Source organism: Macrobrachium rosenbergii, chromosome 19 (genome assembly GCF_040412425.1).
Source record: "Macrobrachium rosenbergii isolate ZJJX-2024 chromosome 19, ASM4041242v1, whole genome shotgun sequence".
NCBI lineage: Eukaryota > Metazoa > Arthropoda > Malacostraca > Decapoda > Palaemonidae > Macrobrachium > Macrobrachium rosenbergii.
In genome coordinates, this window is record NC_089759.1 from 21,031,657 (window position 1) to 21,050,935 (window position 19,279).

Genomic DNA, 19,279 nt, shown 5'->3' on the forward strand with positions numbered 1-19,279 from the left:
GGAAGCAGCCTCTGGGTCGGACCCTTCCCTTCAAGGCTGCCCTCAAGAGACTGGCCAGCCTTGGAGGACTTTGGGTCTCATCCTTGAAGTTCTTGGGCCCTCTCCAGGCCTGCTTCCCCAGCCTGGCAGGATACCTGCCTTCCTCCGAGGAAGCAGCCTCTGGGTCAGACCCTTCCCTTCAAGGCTGCCCTTAAGAGACTGGCCATCCTTGGAGGACTTTGGGCCTCATCCTTGAAGTTCTTGGGCCCTCTCCAGGCCTGCTTCCCCAGCCTGGCAGGATACCTGCCTTCCTCCGAGGAAGCAGCCTCTGGGTCGGACCCATCCCTTCAAGGCTGCCCACCCATCCCTTCAAGGCTGCCCTCAAGAGACTGGCCAGCCTTGGAGGACTTTGGGTCTCATCCTTGAAGTTCTTGGTCCCTCTCCAGGCCTGCTTCCCCAGCCTGGCAGGATACCTGCCTTCCTCCGAGGAAGCAACCTCTGGGTCAGACCCTTCCCTTCAAGGCTATCCTTAAGAGACTGGCCAGCCTAGGAGGACTTTGGGCCTCATCCTTGAAGTTCTTGGACCCTCTCCAGGCCTGCTTCCCCAGCCTGGCAGGATACCTGCCTTCCTCCGAGGAAGCAGCCTCTGGGTCGGACCCTTTCCTTCAAGGCTGCCCTCTAGAGACTGGCCATCCTTGGAGGACTTTGGGTCTCATCCTTGAAGTTCTTGGGCCCTCTCTAGGCCCGCTTCCCCAGCCTGGCAGGATACCTGTCTTCCTCCAAGGAAGCAGCCTCTGGGTCAGACCCTTCCCTTCAAGGCTGCCCTTAAGAGACTGGCCATCCTTGGAGGACTTTGGTCCTCATCCTTGAAGTTCTTGGGCCCTCTCTCAGGCCTGCTTCCCCAGCCTGGCAGGATACCTGCCTTCCTCCGAGGAAGCAGCCTCTGGGTCGGACCCTTCCCTTCAAGGCTGCCCTCAAAAGACTGGCCATCCTTGGAGGACTTTGGGTCTCATCCTTGAAGTTCTTGGGCCCTCTCCAGGCCCGCTTCCCCAGCCTGGCAGGATACCTGCCTTCCTCCGAGGAAGCAGCCTCTGGGTCAGACCCTTCCCTTCAAGGCTGCCCTTAAGAGACTGGCCATCCTTGGAGGACTTTGGGCCTCATCCTTGAAGTTCTTGGGCCCTCTCCAGGCCTGCTTCCCCAGCCTGGCAGGATACCTGCCTTCTTCCGAGGAAGCAGCCTCTGGGTCGGACCCTTCCCTTTAAGGCTGCCCTCAAGAGACTGGCCATCCTTGGAGGACTTTGGGCCTCATCCTTGAAGTTCTTGGGCCCTCTCCAGGCCTGCTTCCCCAGCCTGGCAGGATACCTGCCTTCCTCCGAGGAAGCAGCCTCTGGGTCAGACCCTTCCCTTCAAGGCTGCCCTCAAGAGACTGGCCAGCCTAGGAGGACTTTGGGCCTCATCCTTGAAGTTCTTGGGCCCTCTCAGGCCTGCTTCCCCAGCCTGACAGGATACCTGCCTTCCTCCGAGGAAGCAGCCTCTGGGTCGGACCCTTCCCTTCAAGGCTGCCCTCAAAAAGACTGGCAAGCCTTGTAGGCTTTTGGGGCCAATCCTTAAAAGGGCTTGGGCCCTTTCCATGGGAAGGGTCAGACCCATAGGCTGCTTCCTTGGAGGAAGGAAGCGGCCTCTGGGTCGGACCCTTCCCCTCACCAATACTCTTTGCTTTCCCTTACCCTACTTTTCAAAACTGACACTTTCTGTCTCCGAAGGCTTCCAGACGATTTGAAGCATCTCGGAGATTGTTCTTGGACACTTTGAAGCTCGGCGCATGCGCGAATGGCATTTCTCTCGTCCTTCCAGGAGCCGGAGGACTGAAGGATTCCAAAATGTCTTCAAGGAAAATCTTGAAGGTTTTAGATCATTTCAACATCGCGATAACCATTACTTGGAGTTCTTTTTCTGGCACATAAACAGCTTCTTTGCTTTAAGGAGTCGTCTTCTATAAACTTATGAGATTCCCTCTTACTGACGATATTGATCATCCCTTCGATTCTTCCTTGCTTCTCCGAAAAGTAATTCTGTGAATCAAAATCTTTGAAGTAGTTTCTAACACCTCAGGTTATCTACTTTATTCTTCGTCAGCATTCTTCAGTATACCTCCACGCCGATGTCGTCTCTTTTTGTTCCTTCTCTTTCTTATTTCGAGCGAAGAACTGCTCCAAGCGGTAATTTTGGGCATCCAAAATCCCCTCTCAATCAGCTTAGAAAACACCTCAAGTTCTCTACCTTTTATTTCGTATAAATTCTTCAGTTCCTCCGTTCCACTGTCTTCCTCTCTTCTTGATTATTTCCTTCCTTATTTCGAATGAAGAGCTTGCGTCCGTGAGTGACAATACGACTGTAGAGGTGCCGAATAATCGCAGAAGGCGGGAACCTCGACTTCATACTGCTCCGCGAAGTAGTCCATATTTTCAGCAGTAAACAATTACAGACTGAAGCTATCTGCCATTCTCGTGATGTACTTTTCCTCTTGAAAATCTCTTTTAGTCGATCTGCTTCGTCATCCAGTTCATTTTAACGATAAACTTCGCCTTCTTTGCTCTCATGCTGTCTCTGAAGGCTTCAAGACGTCTTCCTGGAGGATCCCTGAGATGGCCACTGTAGTCCTTGGTGTCAGTGCACCTATTGAGTGATGGCGCTATACGCATGAGCGGAAGAATTCTAAAACGACTGCAGGAAAAACACGAAGATATTACGGCGCCAGGCGACAATGATTCTTTCTTGCAGCAGAAGGTATGAAATTTTCTTGAAAGCTTTATTGCCACGAAAACATCAATATTTAAAAAAAGAAAGAAATTAAAAATTTAGTGAAAAATCATCATCGTATCCTTTTCTCTCGTCGTTGGGAGAAATATATATATATATATATATATATATATATATATATATATATATATATATATATATATATATATATATATATATATATTTATATATATATATATATATATATATATATTTATATATATATATATATATATTATATATATATATATATATATATATATATATATATATATATATTTATATATATATATATATATATATATATATATTTATATATATATATATATATATATATGTATATATATATATATATATATATATATATATATATATATATATATTTATATATATATATATATATATATATATATATATATATATATATATATATATATATATATATATATATGTATATATACATACACATACATATATATATAAATATATACAGTATATATGTATATATATATATATATATATATATATATGTATATATATATATTCATATATGTATATATATTATATACATGTATGTATATATATATATATATATATATATATATATATATATATATATATATATATATTATATACATATATATATATATATGTATATATATATGTATATCTACATATATTATATATATATATATATGTATATATATACATATAGATAGATAGATAGATAGATAGATAGATAGATATCTCCTCCCGACGACGAGGGAAAAGGATACGATGATGATGATTTTTCGCTACATTTACATTTATTTCTTTAAAAAAAATGCTATTTTCGTGGCAATAAAGCTTTCTAGAAAATTTCACCCCGGGGAGGACAAGATCAACTTGGAAATTATTATTATAGATAGATACATATACATAAATATATGTATATATAAGTATATATACATATATTTTATATATATATATATGTGTGTGTGTGTGTGTGTGTGTGTGTATACACTGGTTTGTGCGTCTGTGTGCGTTAATTTTTCCCAATAGTTAAAAATAAGGTGGTCTCAAGAATTTCTGTTTCCTGAAATGGTCATCACTAGCGCCCAGTAATCCAGTCAGCTTCAAGAGAAAAGTGACCTTTTTTGTTTTAACAAGGCTTCTCCATTGCCATTGATCACCTTATTAAGGGGGAGAGAGAGAGAGAGAGAGAGATGGCTGCCTCCAGCAAGGAATGATTAAGTTTTTTCGCATAGCAGAGTAAGTTATAAATATATAGTTTTTTTATGGTACCAGCATCAAATTATAATAGTAGATTTTTGAAGGATACAGAGTAGTTTAAATCGCTTGTCTTATTTAAATAAAAATTCTTCTTCGGAAAAGAAATAAGTTTTAGAGTCTTCAAGAACACTATTAAAGACGCACGGAAAACTTTTCCAATATTCCTGGAAAACCTGTCTACCATATACTTTGGAGGCTTGTATTTCAAGTCAATGGTCCCTGTATGCTTGTCCCGTATGAATTGGATTCATATTCTAAAAAAAAAAAAAAAATAATAGTAATAAAAAAATACTCATAGTAGCATGAGTCTTAAAATGAAGTAGCAAATCCACAGTTGTATATTTATCTTTAAATATATGTACATATACATAACTGTGGAATTGCTTCTCCAATAATAATAATAATAATAATAATAATAATAATAATAATAATAATAATAATAATAATAATACTGAGATAATATTAAGCAAACTTTTTACTGATGAAGATGCAATTTTTAATAATTTTAGTAGGACATTTTTTTAAACAACTTTTAGAGCTGGCCGTGCTGGACACGACCTTTGCCTTCAGTTTGTATAAACAAACTGAAGGGATGGCCATGGGATCACCACTTGGTCCAATTTTTGCTAACATCTTCATGTGCTCCTGGAGGAGCGCATAATAGAAGAATGTCCCATTAGGTTCCGCCCTCTATTTTATCGAAGATATGTTGACGACACGTTCTCCTATTTCGTCATGAATGTCATGCAGAGTCCTTTCTGGAGTTCGTCATCCGACAACATCCAAACATAAGGTTCGCTATGGAGAAGGAGGTAAATAACAAACTCCCTTCCTTGATCTTATTATTTCCAGAGGTGACTCAGGTTTTACACAGGTGTGTATAGAAAAAATACATTTACTGGTTTGGGAATGAATTTTTTATAGTTCGTGTTTCTTTCATTTTGAAACTGAACTCTATTTTAACCCTCCTCCATAGGGCTTACACCCACTCGTCAAACTGGAAGAGTTTCCACGATGAGATATCCTTTTTAGTGAAATATTTCAATAATAATTGTTTTCCATCACGACTTTTTCAGATCCCTAAATAAACTGCTACTACAGAAAATGACTCCGGCAACACCTGAATCGACTGTGCCGAAACTAAAGATGTATGCAAGTTTCCCTTTCGTGCATGATGATACTTTTAGGAGAAAATGCACAGCCATTATTCAAAAGAGTTTTCCAGCTTTAAACCTGAAAATCATCCCGAAAAATCCCTTTACAATAGGGTCTCTGTTCAGAGTCAAAGACCGGCTCAGTCCTCTGTTTTCGTCCAGCGTTGTTTACAAGTACACTTGCCCGGGATGTGATCACGGGATATACATATGTGGGATGCACGAGGAGGCTGTTGAAGGTCCGCATAGATTCCCACAGGGGCATAAGTCATAGAACAGGTAGCAGGCTATCTAATCCTGAGCAATCAAATATACGAAATCATTCAAAATTATGTAAAACTTATATTGACAGCAAGGATTTTTCCATCCTAGGCCGAGTGCAGAACAACAACGACTTAACCATCCTAGAATCCATAATTATCAGGAAGACTATGCCGTCGTTAAATACTCAATCGTCCTCAGTGAAATTGTTTATAGCCTAGTTTGGGCAACTGGTTTTCCTCACTCTGTTTGTACTTATTTATGTTAGTCTTGTTCTTTCTTTCATATAGGTAGGTTGTTTTAAAATTTTAGTGAACTCCTTTTACTCATTATTGACTTGTCTTGGAATGAGGTGTTTTGTTTTAAATATTTTTACTACATAAAGAGCTGTTGCCATTGCATTAATTTGTTATTGATGTTCGCAAATTATATTATATTTTATAGCCTTGAAAATGCGACTTGGAATTCGTCGCGGAACGTCGGCATTGAAAATAAACTGTAGATGATGAGGATGCCTTTCCCTACTGCTTCCTTCGTGATGTATATATATATATATATATATATATATATATATATATTACTAAAAGGACCTCATTCAAACTGCATGGTATCTATAGATACCATCCAGTTTGAATGAGGTCCTTTAGTAATTTAGTTAATGCACAGAACAATTGTGTATGTGATAAAGTTAATATATACGTATGTATACATATATGTGTGTGTTAGTGTGTGTATTAACAGATAGTTAGACACAGAGATAGATGCATAGATAGAAAGAAAGATATATATATATATATATATATATATATATATATATATATATATATACATATATATACATATATATACATATATATATACATATAAATACATATATATATATATATATATATACATATATATATACATATATACATATATGCATATATATAATAGGGAGTACGGATAGGAAGAACAGTCAGCTCATCATTGATATATTTATTAATAGGTGCGCTTCGGGATCACCCATATCCCATCTTTTCTGGCTAAAAAGATACAAAAACACTAATTAAAACTGACAACAGAGCTTACAAAATTAAAATGCTTTAAAGATTGAAAAATGACAATGACAAAACAAGAAATAGATTACCTTCAGTAGTAAAGTCCAGAGGATGAAAACTGAATAAGAGTAAACAAGGTTAGCAAGTAAACAAGAAAGGCGGGGGTCACTATAGTACGACCGTTTTAGGAAGAGACTTTGCCCCTCTTAAACTGACCATTAACCTTCTGACTTCAAGCTCTCATTGTTTGCGCCTGTTATCAAGCACGTGTACTATAATAGAAAGTTCTGAATGAAGTTTTGTTGTCCCACTTAAATTTTAGATAAAAAAAAAAAAAAATTCAATATATGAAAATGATAGATGCAAGAAATTTGGAAACCTAGATGTGCTTTCATTTTCAGTTTTGTTTATTTGGATGCTGTACTGAGCAATGTTCTTGAGTTACGTCATCTACTATAGTTTTTTATTACTGTTCCTTTGCTGCTGTTATCGAAGTCATATAATTGTGATATAGGTTTGAGCTTTTGAATTGTTTTCTTTCGTGTATTCCGTGATCCGTCTTTACCTCCTTGCTGTATCAAGGTTGAATTTTCACTGTGCAGCTATAAAATAGCTCATAATAAATATTCTTTAAATATTGTTACACCCATATATATATATATATATATATATATATATATATATATATATATATATATATATATATATATATAGGGTGTAACAATATTTAAAGAATGTTTATTATGAGCTATTTTATAGCTGTACAGTGAAAATTCAACTTGATACTGCAAGGAGGTAAAGACGGATTACGGCATGCAATGAAAGAAAGCAATTCAAAAGCTCAAAACTATATCACAATATATATATATATATATATATATATATATATATATATATATATATATATATATTACACATTTATACAGTATTAGATTTACCTGTGCTTTTAAAGCACTGTCATATGATACTCATCACTGCTGTGGCATTTCTGTTATATGTAGATTTTTAAAGATATTTCTGCCACTTTCTGTCGAAAAACAGATCTATATTTCAATTTATTTCAATTTCAGTGTTCAACAGGATATCACACAACAAGGGAAAGCAATAAATTTATTTACAATCGAAGTATGAGGAGACATTACTTATGAAGAATCCTCGTCAGAGGATGCTACATCGATAACAAAAGAATCTATATATTTATCAATGCAAACATCTCTTGAAGCGTCATCTCTTTTTATATCTTCGGCATGTCTCATCATTAGCCCAGTTGTCAGAAGATATGGATTCAATTGCTTCTTTGACCAAAGGAAGCAGGTCTGATTTTTAAAATGATTCTTCTTTGCCACGTATGATTTCACCTGCGCCCATATCAGTTCTGTTGCATTATACTGGCAGTGATATGTAGGCAGCCTAACCACTATGTCCATGATCTCTTGCCAGTCTGTCAATCACGTAATCATTTTCTTTACATGAATGTCTTTGCAACTTTACTAATTTTTTATTAGCCAGTCTTTAACTTCATCCTTTTTGGCAGACATTATCGGAGGTTTATTAATTCGAACTGAATGATAAGAAGCGTTATCCAACACTATGATGGCAGATGGCCCTATATTGGGAAGAAGCTGGGTTTTAAACCATTTTTCAAACACTGCAGAATTCATCTGAATTTCTAGATTGCGTATCCCTTGTCAGCTGGGTGCTTGATCATTGATAAAAATATTACCCAGAAATGTGGTTAATATTGCAACCAATATTGTGATTGTGTCTACTTACTCTCCAATGTTATTGATGTACAATTAGAAGGAATAAATCATAGGTAAAAATTTTTATTCTGTCATCTCTCTCTCTCTCTCTCTCTCTCTCTCTCTCTCTCTCTCTCTCTCTCTCTCTCTCTCATTTTTTTTTTTTTGCCCAGCTAGTGGAATAGTAAGCGGAACCATAAAAATGATGAACATTCTTTATGATTAGTTTTCTGACGAATATACAAATAATTTTTAACTATAATACACAACTGTGATGTAGCTGTCCTTTACGGATTCAAACAGAATTAGAGAAAGTGACAAAAAAAAAGAAGACTGTCATCCTCAATCAGTGCAGTGCTTATACCTCTGGCAACACTAAACCCCGATATATAGTACTTATCCTATGTTTATTTATTTGTGTTGTTACATTAATTGCATAATATCTATATCACGGATCGCTACTATCACAATATTATCATATAAATAAAACAGGTTAAATTGCAGCAAAACAACAAATACAAACGCTATTACAATGATTGTTTACGATTTCGTGCGTCTGGTAGCATGCTACGGGTGACTACCGTCTGAAAACCCTCCGGATTGTGGTAAGTGTGAGGTCTCATCTCGGCCGTAATCAAAGTGTACCGAGTGAAAGGGGTTCAAGAAGCTTGTGGAAGTGTTATAACTACGAAATGATATCTTGTTAACTATTTTGCACTGAGCCTTTGTGTTTATCTTTCTTGGCCTAAGAGGCGTGAAGAAGCGCTGTGAAGTTTACTGATTGACTGCGAACATTTGTGTTATGAATTTATAGGTTACAGTAATGCCGGAGCAGCAGAAGAAATAATGCAAGTGCTGGAACAGAATGAAGTAATATATAAAGCTACAAGCCACAAAGCTAAATCTGTTTCGTAATAATTAAATAATCTTGTAAATTTAAAGAAACTATTTTTAAACATTGCCTTTTTGTGGTTTTTACCAGTATTATGCACAAGGCAAAGTAACACCTTTAAATGAACGTTTTTTCAATGTTTTTGCTTGTTATTCGATTGTAACGTTAATGAACGCGTTTTTTTTTTCTTATAAAATGAGTATAAAAGTTTTCCTTGCTTATTCTTCTTCTTCTTTGGTGGTTAGACAGAAATTGGAGAAGCTCTATGCAAGTCAACTTTTTAACAGAATTTATCTTTAATAGCATTGTAAATCTTCTGCGTCAGTGGAGATATTAATTTCGCCATGAAGAAAATAGCCAATGGGATGATTAAACAGGAATGCCTTTAGTCTGTAGTGCGTGTGTATAACCAGGAGTGACTTCACACTGTAAGCTCAAATTTTCAACAAAGTGGAACATTTCATTGGGGAGTACGATTATGTTCAGTGGGTACTTTCACCCGGGTCTCCATCTCTTCACTTAATGTCTGAGAATACGCTTAATCAGGTAATGTCTCATTTCAAAGGAGCTTTAAAAAGCTAAAGATTGATAATGCTTGAAGGCAAAGTGCCTTTACAACTGAAAGGGATTGATGACTGCCATCCAGTAGTCAATGGAAATTTCGCCAACTGTTCATCGCCTTGAAAAGTTCACGAATAAAATTGGGAAGATCCCAAGTTAGTGAATTTAATTATTTTAACCTAAGGAAATGACTGCCTCAGTTTTCTGTGTGTCCGCACTTTATTCTGTCCGCACTTCTTCTGTCAGCACTTTTTCTGTCCGCCCTCAGATCTTAAAAAATACTGAGGCTAGAGGGCCTGTAAATTGTTATGTTGATCATCCACCCTCCAATCATCAAAGATACCAAATTGCAGCCCTCTAGCCTCAGTAATTTCTTTTTTATTGAAGGTTAAAGTTAGCCATAATTGTGCTTCTGGCAACGATATACTGTAGGGTAGGCCACCACCGGGCCGTGGTTAAAGTTTCATGGGTCGCACCTCACATGCATTACACTGAGATTACCGAAAATAGATCTATTTTCAGTGGCATTGATTATATGCTGTAGCGGCTGTGTAGAAAACTCGATTGCACCGAAGAAACTTCGGCGCATTTTGTACTTGTTTTTTTTTGTAATTTTACCATGGAGGATAGATTTACTTTAGTTTTATCGTCACATAGATTTTTTCCAGCTGGGACTGAGGGTTAAAGCATGGTGCCTTCCAAAAAAAAGTGTTTCATTTGAGGGCAAAGAAAACCTTCTGATGGAATTTATATTCCTTTTTATTTATTGTACGCTCCTTAATATTACCGTCCATAGCCACCGTAGCGTCTACCTCCGAATCCTCCGATTCCTCCGAATCCTCCAATTCCTCCGAATCCTCCGTGTCCGATTCCTTTGCTGACGGTAACGACTCTGCTTACCACGGGTCTATAACATGGGAGAAGAGGAGGATTATTCTCGTGGTAAATGCTGTCCTGTCTTATTTATCATAAGATATTATTTAATTTACATATATATTGTAAGAGCTAATGAAATTACTTCATAATAAATAATTTTGAATTCGGCAGAAAACTAGCAAATGAAGTATATCGTCTAATTAACCACGGTTACAGATATTCACATAAATGATTTCAAGAAAAGAACAGAATATTGGACAAAGCACATGGCTAACATACCGAGCAACAGAGACTCCACCGAATCCACCACCGTGGCCGAATCCACCGCCGAATCCACCTCCTAATCCATGACCAATTCCACCACCAAATCCACCTCCCAATCCATGGCCGATTCCGCCGCCAAATCCACCTCCTAATCCATGACCAATTCCACCACCAAATCCACCTCCTAATCCATGGCCAATTCCACCGCCAAATCCACCACTAAATCCGCGACCATGTGATATGCCACCTGGATTAGGGAGGGCGGAGGTGGTGTAGACCAAAGCCATAAGAGAGGCGACCACAGTCTTTGCGGAAAGGGTAAGATGTATCAATCATTAGATATCAGAAAATATTTGGAAGACTGGAGGGGCTTCTGATGATTTTCTGGTTTAACTAAATACTTATATACACACAAACCTACCCACACAACCGCACACACACACACACACACACACATACACACACATACACACACACATATATATATATATATATATATATATATATATATATATATATATATAGATTTATATATATAATTATTTATATAGGAGAGAGAGAGAGAAAGAGATAAAAAAAATTCTCTATTGCTCATATTTTTTAGTTATTGAAAAAATTCCTCAGTGATCAAGGACGTTCTAAACTACTGATGTAAAGGTATACCCAAAATAAGTTATCAAGAAAATAAGGTAGAATTAACTTTATACGTTAGCATATATTTAAGCCATTAAAGGCATCCTCAAGGGAAACGTTAGCATTAACTTACAACTGAGCGAAGGAAGTTCATGACTGAATGAATGGTTTCTCGAAGCTCCGAAGAAGGATAATGCAATGTGGAGTCCTCAGCAGACATTATATACCTGTCGAGGATCTCACGTCCTTGGGGAGATCTCGTTGGACTGCGCCTGCAAAAGTAGTTCCTTGTTTTCTTTCTGCGTAACGGTTTTTTTGTCGGTGCGTGTGCGTTTGTCTTTTTTTTTTTAGTTCCTTTCCTTTCGCCGTTCATTATGTTGATAACTTAGTGCATACAATAAAATAATCAGGAGTACGCTTTTGAGAAAAACTAACACCACAGTTTTATTTATTGCATATAATTAGGATGTCATCGTGAAACTCGCCTTATTTGCTAACGGCATAATTTCAGGAAAACATATTAGCATTTCATTAAGTAAGTCAATGTTTTCTCTTTAAAACATATGGCGATATTTGTTACCCTTTCCACAATGTTGCTTTCAGATGTAGTCCTCAACTGATATTTTTGGAAGGTGCCTCGTAGTTGTTATGGATGGTAAATTTTATTTTAATTCGTTCTTTTTTAATTAAGTTTGCATATGTGTTTCTATTGAAAAGGAACTTGCATTACCATATCATTGTATTTTCTCCTTTGTTCATCCTGATTGACAGCTTATATTTTTCGGCTTATTGGTTAGGTGATGTTTTATCAGTCATTTGTCTGTTTATATGATGTGTGCAGGATGTGAGGACAGTATCTTTACTTATATATTATTTGCAAAAGGCGCGTGTGCACGCGTATACACAGGATATGTGTGTATGTATGTAACTGGATAGTTAATGTAAAACAGTAACGATGACCTGTAATTATTCATGTCTCCATCTCCTTCAGAATCGTTTGAGTATAAAAAAATCCTAAATTACTATGAGAAAAGTCTATTACTCTTTACTCGGCGCGCGTGCCAAGGTTGCCTGGGAAACGCCCATGAAGGTCTTGAGATACCCAGTGGGTATAAGTAGTGGCGCAGAAAGCTGGGAAGGCAGAACCGTCTCAGCCTTTCCGCAGACGCTCAAGAAAGCAATCATTCAGTCATGAACTCCATTCGCTCAGTCGTAGGTTTATTTTGTTTTTATAAATCAAAGTCTAATGGTAGAATGAAACGGCTCCAAATTGGGAATTCATACAGTTATGCAATGGACAATTTCAATGTTACCGTAATGGAAAGAGCTAAATATGAGTTTATGAGAAACTAGCTAACTGTTCTTGTAATTATGCATCAATTATCATTTCTAAAGTTGTATATACAATGAAGTTTTGGCTGCTGAATTTGTTTGTAAAGAATATTACATACATCTATGTCTTTAAGAAGTGAATTAGATCTAAATTACTTGACATTTGTAAGTATTCCTGCTCAGTTACGATTAAGATATTTTTGCCGTTCTCTTGTAGAACTATTTCCAAATATTAACCTCCCATTCTGTCTCTGGATACATGAAGGTGGTGGTAGCCATTGTTATGGCTGTGGTGTACACGACCTCCGCTCTCCCTAATCCAGGTGGCATATCATATGGCCGCGGATTTGGTGGTGGATTTGGCGGTGGAATTGGCCATGGATTAGGAGGTGGATTTGGCGGTGGAATTGGCCATGGATTAGGAGGTGGATTTGGCGGTGGAATTGGTCATGGATTAGGAGGTGGATTTGGTGGTGGATTTGGCCATGGTGGTGGATTCGGTGGAGTATCTGTTGTCCGGTAAGTAATGTTATTTGTCTCTCAAGTTTTTTTTTTAATTATTTTTCATTATTCAGTTTATATAATAAAAAAAATTCCTGTTGAATTAAGTTATAATATAGATTCATTTTTACACACTAGGACTGAAGGGGACATTCAACCTTTGAATTAAAAGGTGAATTATTTACAATATCTTTGTTAATTAAGACAAATCATCATTATCCACGAGTGTAACTATTTTCTTCCAATATGTCTTAGACCTGTGGTAAGCAGAGTCGTTACCGTCAGCAGAGGAATCGGACACGGAGGATTCGGAGGAATTGGAGGATTTGGAGGATTCGGAGGTAGACGTTATGGCGGCTATGGGTGGTAACATTCCAGAGTATATAACATACAAAAATTTAATAAATTATAATAGATAAAGAATATATTTTTTGGTTATCCTTAGATCACTGTATAGATACATCATATTGGTGAATGCTGCAGTTTCTGAAATAAGTCTAGAGGAATGAGAATAAGTCTTAATATAGATTGTTTATCCATATATTACGACTAGTCGCTCGGAAACCATCTAAAGGAGGACAGCGAAAAGGAATGCATATGAAATCCGTAGTAACAGTTGAGAAAGAGAGAGAGGGAGAGAGAGAGAGAGACGGTGCTGTGGGGTGGGTAGGGGAGGTAAGAATGACCTTTCTTCAAGTGACCTTTTTGTCACACCTCATCTGTTTACGAGTAGCATACATTTCATCCATTCTCCGTGATATTCAGACAAAAAGTTGTTTCCGTATATGACGAGGAACATCTCTGTGGATTATCCTTTTATTCCTATATTTAAATTAAATATTTGTAGTGAGGACAAGAAAGTATTTTTTCCTATAAATCTATGCACGCAGCTACATATATAGTGAAATGCACACCACATAATACACACACACAAATATATATATATATATATATATATATGTGTGTGTGTGTGTGTGTATATATATATATATATATATATATATATATATATATATATATATATATATATATATATATATATATATATATATATATATCGAAGGAGGGCCTCAGACGGGATACATAGCGGGAAGGGTTTTAATTCCGACGTCTGTTTCATATTGGCGATATTGGCATAGTTTTATTAATGCAACGTTTCAGGGGCCAGCCATATTGTCAATATGAAAATTACAAGAATGAAATAAAATAAAATTACAATAAACATCCTCATCTAAAAATACGGAATTACAATATAAAACAAATTAAAAGAACACCAACAAAACTCCAGCACATATCAGATTTGTCACTTGAGCATATATTTTCTAATACAATTACATGATAATGGAGATGAGTTTTAAAATGTGAAAAGGAAGAAAAGATTCTCCTTTTAGGACACAGTGAAGCCCAGAGGCAAACACATTAAGAGGAAATAATTTAGAGATACTTCATTTATGAAAGCAAATTATTTATTCTATAAAATTGATATCACATAATTTAAAAACTCCACGTGTTTTAACAATTCAACAACAATAAAAAAACAATGTGCTTATGGGTGAAGACTTGTCTGTTTGTTTGATTAAACGTGTTTATGTTTTTACAAGATATGACAAAACTCCAATGCTGAATGTCAACCAAACATTATGGGAGGGAAGATGTATGATGAAGAATGTGTGTCCTACTTTGAGATGGATCCAGATGAAAATCTAGAATTTTTGTGTGTTAATGGAGGTAGAGCTCTTTTAGATCTTTTCAGTTTTGCTGTTTATCTGATGAACTACTTGATTGTTTATATCTCAATCTTGTGGAAACTGTTGAAGTCATGATACTAGTTAGTAAAGAGCATATACAAAATACTGGCCTCCAAAGTTATTCATATGCTTGACATAGGTCTTCTATTTGCCATAGCCTCCAGGCCTGACTCCACCATGAACGCCTCCAACTCCTACACCACCATGAACTCCCCCTAGTCCTCCTCCTAGACCTCCTCCTAGTCCTCCTCCTAGTCCTCCTCCTAGTCCACCTCCTAGTCCTCCAACACCACCATGCACTCCCCCAAGTCCTCCCCCTAGTCCTCCGCCAAGTCCTCCCAAACCACCAAGACCTGGTCTCACACCTCCAACTGGACGCCCTCCACTGTAACGAAATGAGTTTTCAGTTATCAAATTTACGATAGTTAGGTGTAATTTTTTTCCCATTTCATGTTTCACGTAAAAAACAGAGAAAATAAAGAAAATTTGGACAGTTTCTTACCCAAATCCTCCTCCGTAGGGCCTGCCTGGTTCGGGAATGGCGGCAACGCTGCACACCAGGGCGATGGCGACGAACTGAAAGATTGAAAAGAATTTGAAGTCAAGTTCAAGGTTAAATGACACAATCAGAAATTTTTGCAAGTTAAATGCAAGACTTAAAGTCATGAATTTTCAGTTGATTTCGCTGATATTTTTGGAGGTCAAGTGTTTGAAATTTCCATTGACTTATAGATATAAAATCCTTATAAAATTTTTCATACAGATTACGAAATTAAACAAGAAAATCCCTTTTAATATGGTGGTCATTTTAAGTTTAGATGTCGACCTCTTCAGTGCTTGTTATCTAAAAAAAAATTTATTTTGCTTTCAAATAATATATAAAAAAAAAAAAGATTCAGCCAATATAATAAGAAAAACACCAAGGCCAGATCTTTTCCATTTTAAAAATGTATGAGATACGCTACTAAAGATATTTTGACGTATTCGAAAAATTAACAGTTTTTTGAAATAGCAGACATCCTTACCAGGACGGAAGCACGCATTGTGATGTTAGGACTGAAGTCAGACTTGAACTTCTGAGCTTGGTTGCGAGCTTATATACGCGAGCAACCGCGAGCATCCTTTGGTCTTCCCCGCCCCTATTTCGGTGACGTCACACTTTCCCCGAACAAGTTTCTTGGTGTAACTGCTTCGAGGAAGCGCGCTTTTTCGTTGCCATTTTATTAGCGAATTTATGCACGTATATAGAAAGCTTTTAAAGGACTTTCGTCTCTTAACAGTTAATGCCTCACCCTTTTAACTTATATTAGTGATTAATGCAAGTATAAATAATAAACTTTAAAGCAGTCAATGAAGATTTCTTCATAACCTGGATAGACAACACTCCAGACACGAAGCAGCCGGCTGGGAAGAAAGATTTTTCCAGCTTCATGAGTTTCGCAATTCTAATTTGCTTCTGCACCTATGATCTTTTCCTACTATTCCTTCTCTACTTTCAGGGTATCATCTACCTTCATACAAAGGCCTGTGTGAATAATAGAGGCCATTGTGAAATACATCTTTTCGGGAATAAAGTTTAATGTTCCTCATTGAATTTGACAATTAAACAAGGCTTAATTATTCTTTAAGCTTGTAATATATTTACATTAATATTATCACCCCACGCCTAGCATTTAGTTATGTTGCTGTTTCTCATATTATTCTTGCTGCAATTTGTTGTCTCTCAAATTATTCTTCTTATTCTTTATTTTCACTCTAAATAACTTCGGCAACTCAAAAAATAGAAATATCGTAATGTAAAGCGCAAAAGAATCTTAATTGGGATACAAAATTTCTAGAACGCCATCTTGGCCATTCAAAATCACTGGAAAGATAACTCGAGTTGATTTTTAACGTACCTGGGTCAAGAGATTTTCGTTGGCACAAGAAAAGAAAACCCGAGTTTATTTTCGTTTGAGAGTTGTTCCAATTATCTTTGCTTTAGCAAATCTAAAATGTTCTCTGTATATTATTATTATTATTATTATTATTATTATTATTATTATTATTATTATTATTATTGTGGAACGAGATCCTCTTTGAGGCAAACATCGTTAAAAAGAATATCATTATGTATGCCACTGCGCTTATATTTCGCCTTCCAACATGGCATATAAGCTTCTTCATTTCAGTAGGTAAATCATAAAGCACTTGTCCTAAGTTCATTTATTATTCCAGCTCTTCGACATTCCTTGTTACCATTAAGAGGAAGTGAAGGGCACCAGCGGTACATACAAGGAATATTTATACCCAAAAACAGGTCTACAAAGAAGGGGGCGATTTTTGAATGGTTTGGTCATATTCAGGAAGCTCTCCTGTTGGCTGCGAGTCTGGCTGATCGATGCGGGTGCTAAATGATTGGCCTGCAGCTCGAGGAGAAGGGCAGATGTAGCATTGTCTCAGGGGCACACCTCGTAGGTTCTCCTGACGGCTGTCGGGAGGAGAAGAGTTTCCTAAGTAACATTTATAGTATACTTCCCCCAAAGAATAGCAAGGGCCTTTGTAGCAGTTCTGCAGTGGCCCATGTTGCCATCAAGGATTGCAGTATTCCTCATGATCTGCTGGCGTTGGGGAACGTTACCATGTTCCCTTATGCAGTGTTGGTACACCGCCCCTTCATGTAGATGGACAGCAATCCTCTTAGATAGGAGAGTCATTGTCATACCAATTTAAGAGTGGTGGCATCCATTCTCAGGGCACGGTATTGGTAGACACCTGATTTCCGCCACATGGGGTCTCTGCTGATGGAGGGGCTGTTCTTCATGAGGTACTGGGGAGTCATCCGTTTCTTATAATTGATCTTCAGGTCAACCATTGTGTCTACTTCGGCAGGGGCTATGCGAGCCCGAATGATGTTCTTCAGGGCTGCCTCATCCTTCTTGTACTCCATATTCATGTATCCCCATTAGCCTAATCATATGGTCCTTGCCGTTCGTCGACACCCTTACTGCTAGATGGTAAGAATATCTGTTGTTAATTAGTGTCTGGGCGATATGTTCAAGTTTGTCAGAGGCGGCACTTCAGGAAGAGGAGTGGGAGGGGGCACGGCCGACGTAAGCGATTTCCAATCCACGAGAGGGGATCGTAAAGAAAGGAGTATTCCTGCCCAAGCATTCTCTGTTTGTTCAGATATGCAAAGTAGAATTGTAATGGAAGGCGTCCTCTTGCTTAGGCACACTGTTTCTTCAGATCTTTATAATGGAATTGTAATAAAGTAGGCTCTCTGCAAAAGCATGTTATTTCTACAGATCTGTGTAAGAGATATTTTACTGAAGGAGCTCTCTGCACAAGCATGCTCCATGCTTCATATCTATTGAATGGGAATGTTAAGGAAGGAGTTTCCCTGTGTAGCAAAGTGGTGCTTTTTCAGATTTGTGCAAGGGTAATTATAATGGAAAGAAGCTTCCTGTAAAGTCATGTTCTCTGTCATCAGATTTATGCAGGGGCTTCATAATGGAAGAAGGGTTCCAGTGTATGAGTTTTCTGATTCTGCAGCTCAGTGCACTGTCCTGAGATTGGTGTTAAGGAATCATAATGATTGAGGATTTCTGTGTTGACATGGCCTGTTCCCTTTTATTCTTTTTTCTTACTAGGGATTGTAACAAGAGGCTTCCCGTGTTGACATGTTGAGTTTTTTCTCCAAATATGTGTAAAAAGTATTTTAATAGATGGAGATTGTCTGTGTAGAAATTTTGTTTTTCTTTGGATTTCACACAGGTATTGAAAAAGGAAGGTAGCTTCTATTTACTTATATATTGTAAACGTAACAGAACGTGACTGCCTGTGCAGGTATTCTCTGTTTCTTGCAATTTTTATTAGGATATCTTAATAGCTGATGAACTTTTGTGTATGAAAGGTCAGTTTCATACAACTGTTACCTAATTTTTTCGTAGTTCCTTGCATAAGATGTACCACCAGTGAACAAAATGGATAAAAAGTAGTACATAGCTAAACATACTTAATGTATATATATTCTTTCCTGAAAAGAAAGAGATGAGCAATTTAACATAGCAAATAATGCTAGTACATGTTAGATTTGTCACTAGAGCATATATTTTCCAGTACATGCACATGAGATTGCAGATAAGTATTAAAACGTGAAAGGGAAGGAAAATATTCTCCTTTTAGGACACAGTGAAGCCAAGAGGCAAAAACATCAAGAGGAAATAATTTAAATAAACTTCAG

At 37.2% G+C, this 19,279-nt stretch overlaps 3 protein-coding genes across 3 annotated transcripts; 1 reads left to right on the forward strand and 2 right to left on the reverse strand.

The window, feature by feature from the left end:
* Positions 1–10,442: 10,442 nt before the first annotated feature.
* On the reverse strand, positions 10,443–11,980 carry LOC136848700 (uncharacterized). Its single transcript, XM_067121214.1, has 3 exons — positions 11,607–11,980; positions 10,856–11,145; positions 10,443–10,607 (listed from the first exon to the last, which is right to left on the reverse strand). Exons 1-3 carry the CDS (start codon positions 11,844–11,846, stop codon positions 10,484–10,486), a joined length of 654 nt encoding a protein of 217 aa, XP_066977315.1. The 5' UTR covers positions 11,847–11,980; the 3' UTR covers positions 10,443–10,483.
* Positions 11,981–12,509: 529 nt separating this feature from the next.
* LOC136848701 (keratin, type I cytoskeletal 14-like) lies at positions 12,510–13,698 on the forward strand. Its single transcript, XM_067121215.1, has 3 exons — positions 12,510–12,685; positions 13,071–13,324; positions 13,562–13,698. The coding sequence occupies exons 1-3, from the start codon at positions 12,665–12,667 to the stop codon at positions 13,674–13,676; spliced, it is 390 nt and encodes a 129-aa protein (XP_066977316.1). The 5' UTR covers positions 12,510–12,664; the 3' UTR covers positions 13,677–13,698.
* A 722-nt stretch (positions 13,699–14,420) lies between these two features.
* LOC136848703 (uncharacterized) lies at positions 14,421–16,202 on the reverse strand. Its single transcript, XM_067121216.1, has 3 exons — positions 16,080–16,202; positions 15,557–15,630; positions 14,421–15,439 (listed from the first exon to the last, which is right to left on the reverse strand). The coding sequence occupies exons 1-3, from the start codon at positions 16,095–16,097 to the stop codon at positions 15,199–15,201; spliced, it is 333 nt and encodes a 110-aa protein (XP_066977317.1). The 5' UTR covers positions 16,098–16,202; the 3' UTR covers positions 14,421–15,198.
* Between the last annotated feature and the right edge of the window lie 3,077 nt (positions 16,203–19,279).

What these genes read in the sequence shown, in the direction of transcription:
- LOC136848700 (XM_067121214.1), bottom strand. Translation starts at nt 11,846, where the DNA reads ATGAACGGCGAAAGGAAAGGAACTAAAAAAAAAAAGACAAACGCACAC. An exon ending in TGAACTTCCTTCGCTCAGTT is followed by an intron (nt 11,146 to 11,606) that starts GTAAGTTAATGC and finishes CTTTCCGCAAAG; the next exon opens with ACTGTGGTCGCCTCTCTTAT. An exon ending in GGTGGAGTCTCTGTTGCTCG is followed by an intron (nt 10,608 to 10,855) that starts GTATGTTAGCCA and finishes CCCATGTTATAG; the next exon opens with ACCCGTGGTAAGCAGAGTCG.
- LOC136848701 (XM_067121215.1), top strand. Translation starts at nt 12,665, where the DNA reads ATGAACTCCATTCGCTCAGTC. An exon ending in TGAACTCCATTCGCTCAGTC is followed by an intron (nt 12,686 to 13,070) that starts GTAGGTTTATTT and finishes GGATACATGAAG; the next exon opens with GTGGTGGTAGCCATTGTTAT. An exon ending in GGTGGAGTATCTGTTGTCCG is followed by an intron (nt 13,325 to 13,561) that starts GTAAGTAATGTT and finishes AATATGTCTTAG; the next exon opens with ACCTGTGGTAAGCAGAGTCG.
- LOC136848703 (XM_067121216.1), bottom strand. An exon ending in CCCTACGGAGGAGGATTTGG is followed by an intron (nt 15,440 to 15,556) that starts GTAAGAAACTGT and finishes ATTTCGTTACAG; the next exon opens with TGGAGGGCGTCCAGTTGGAG.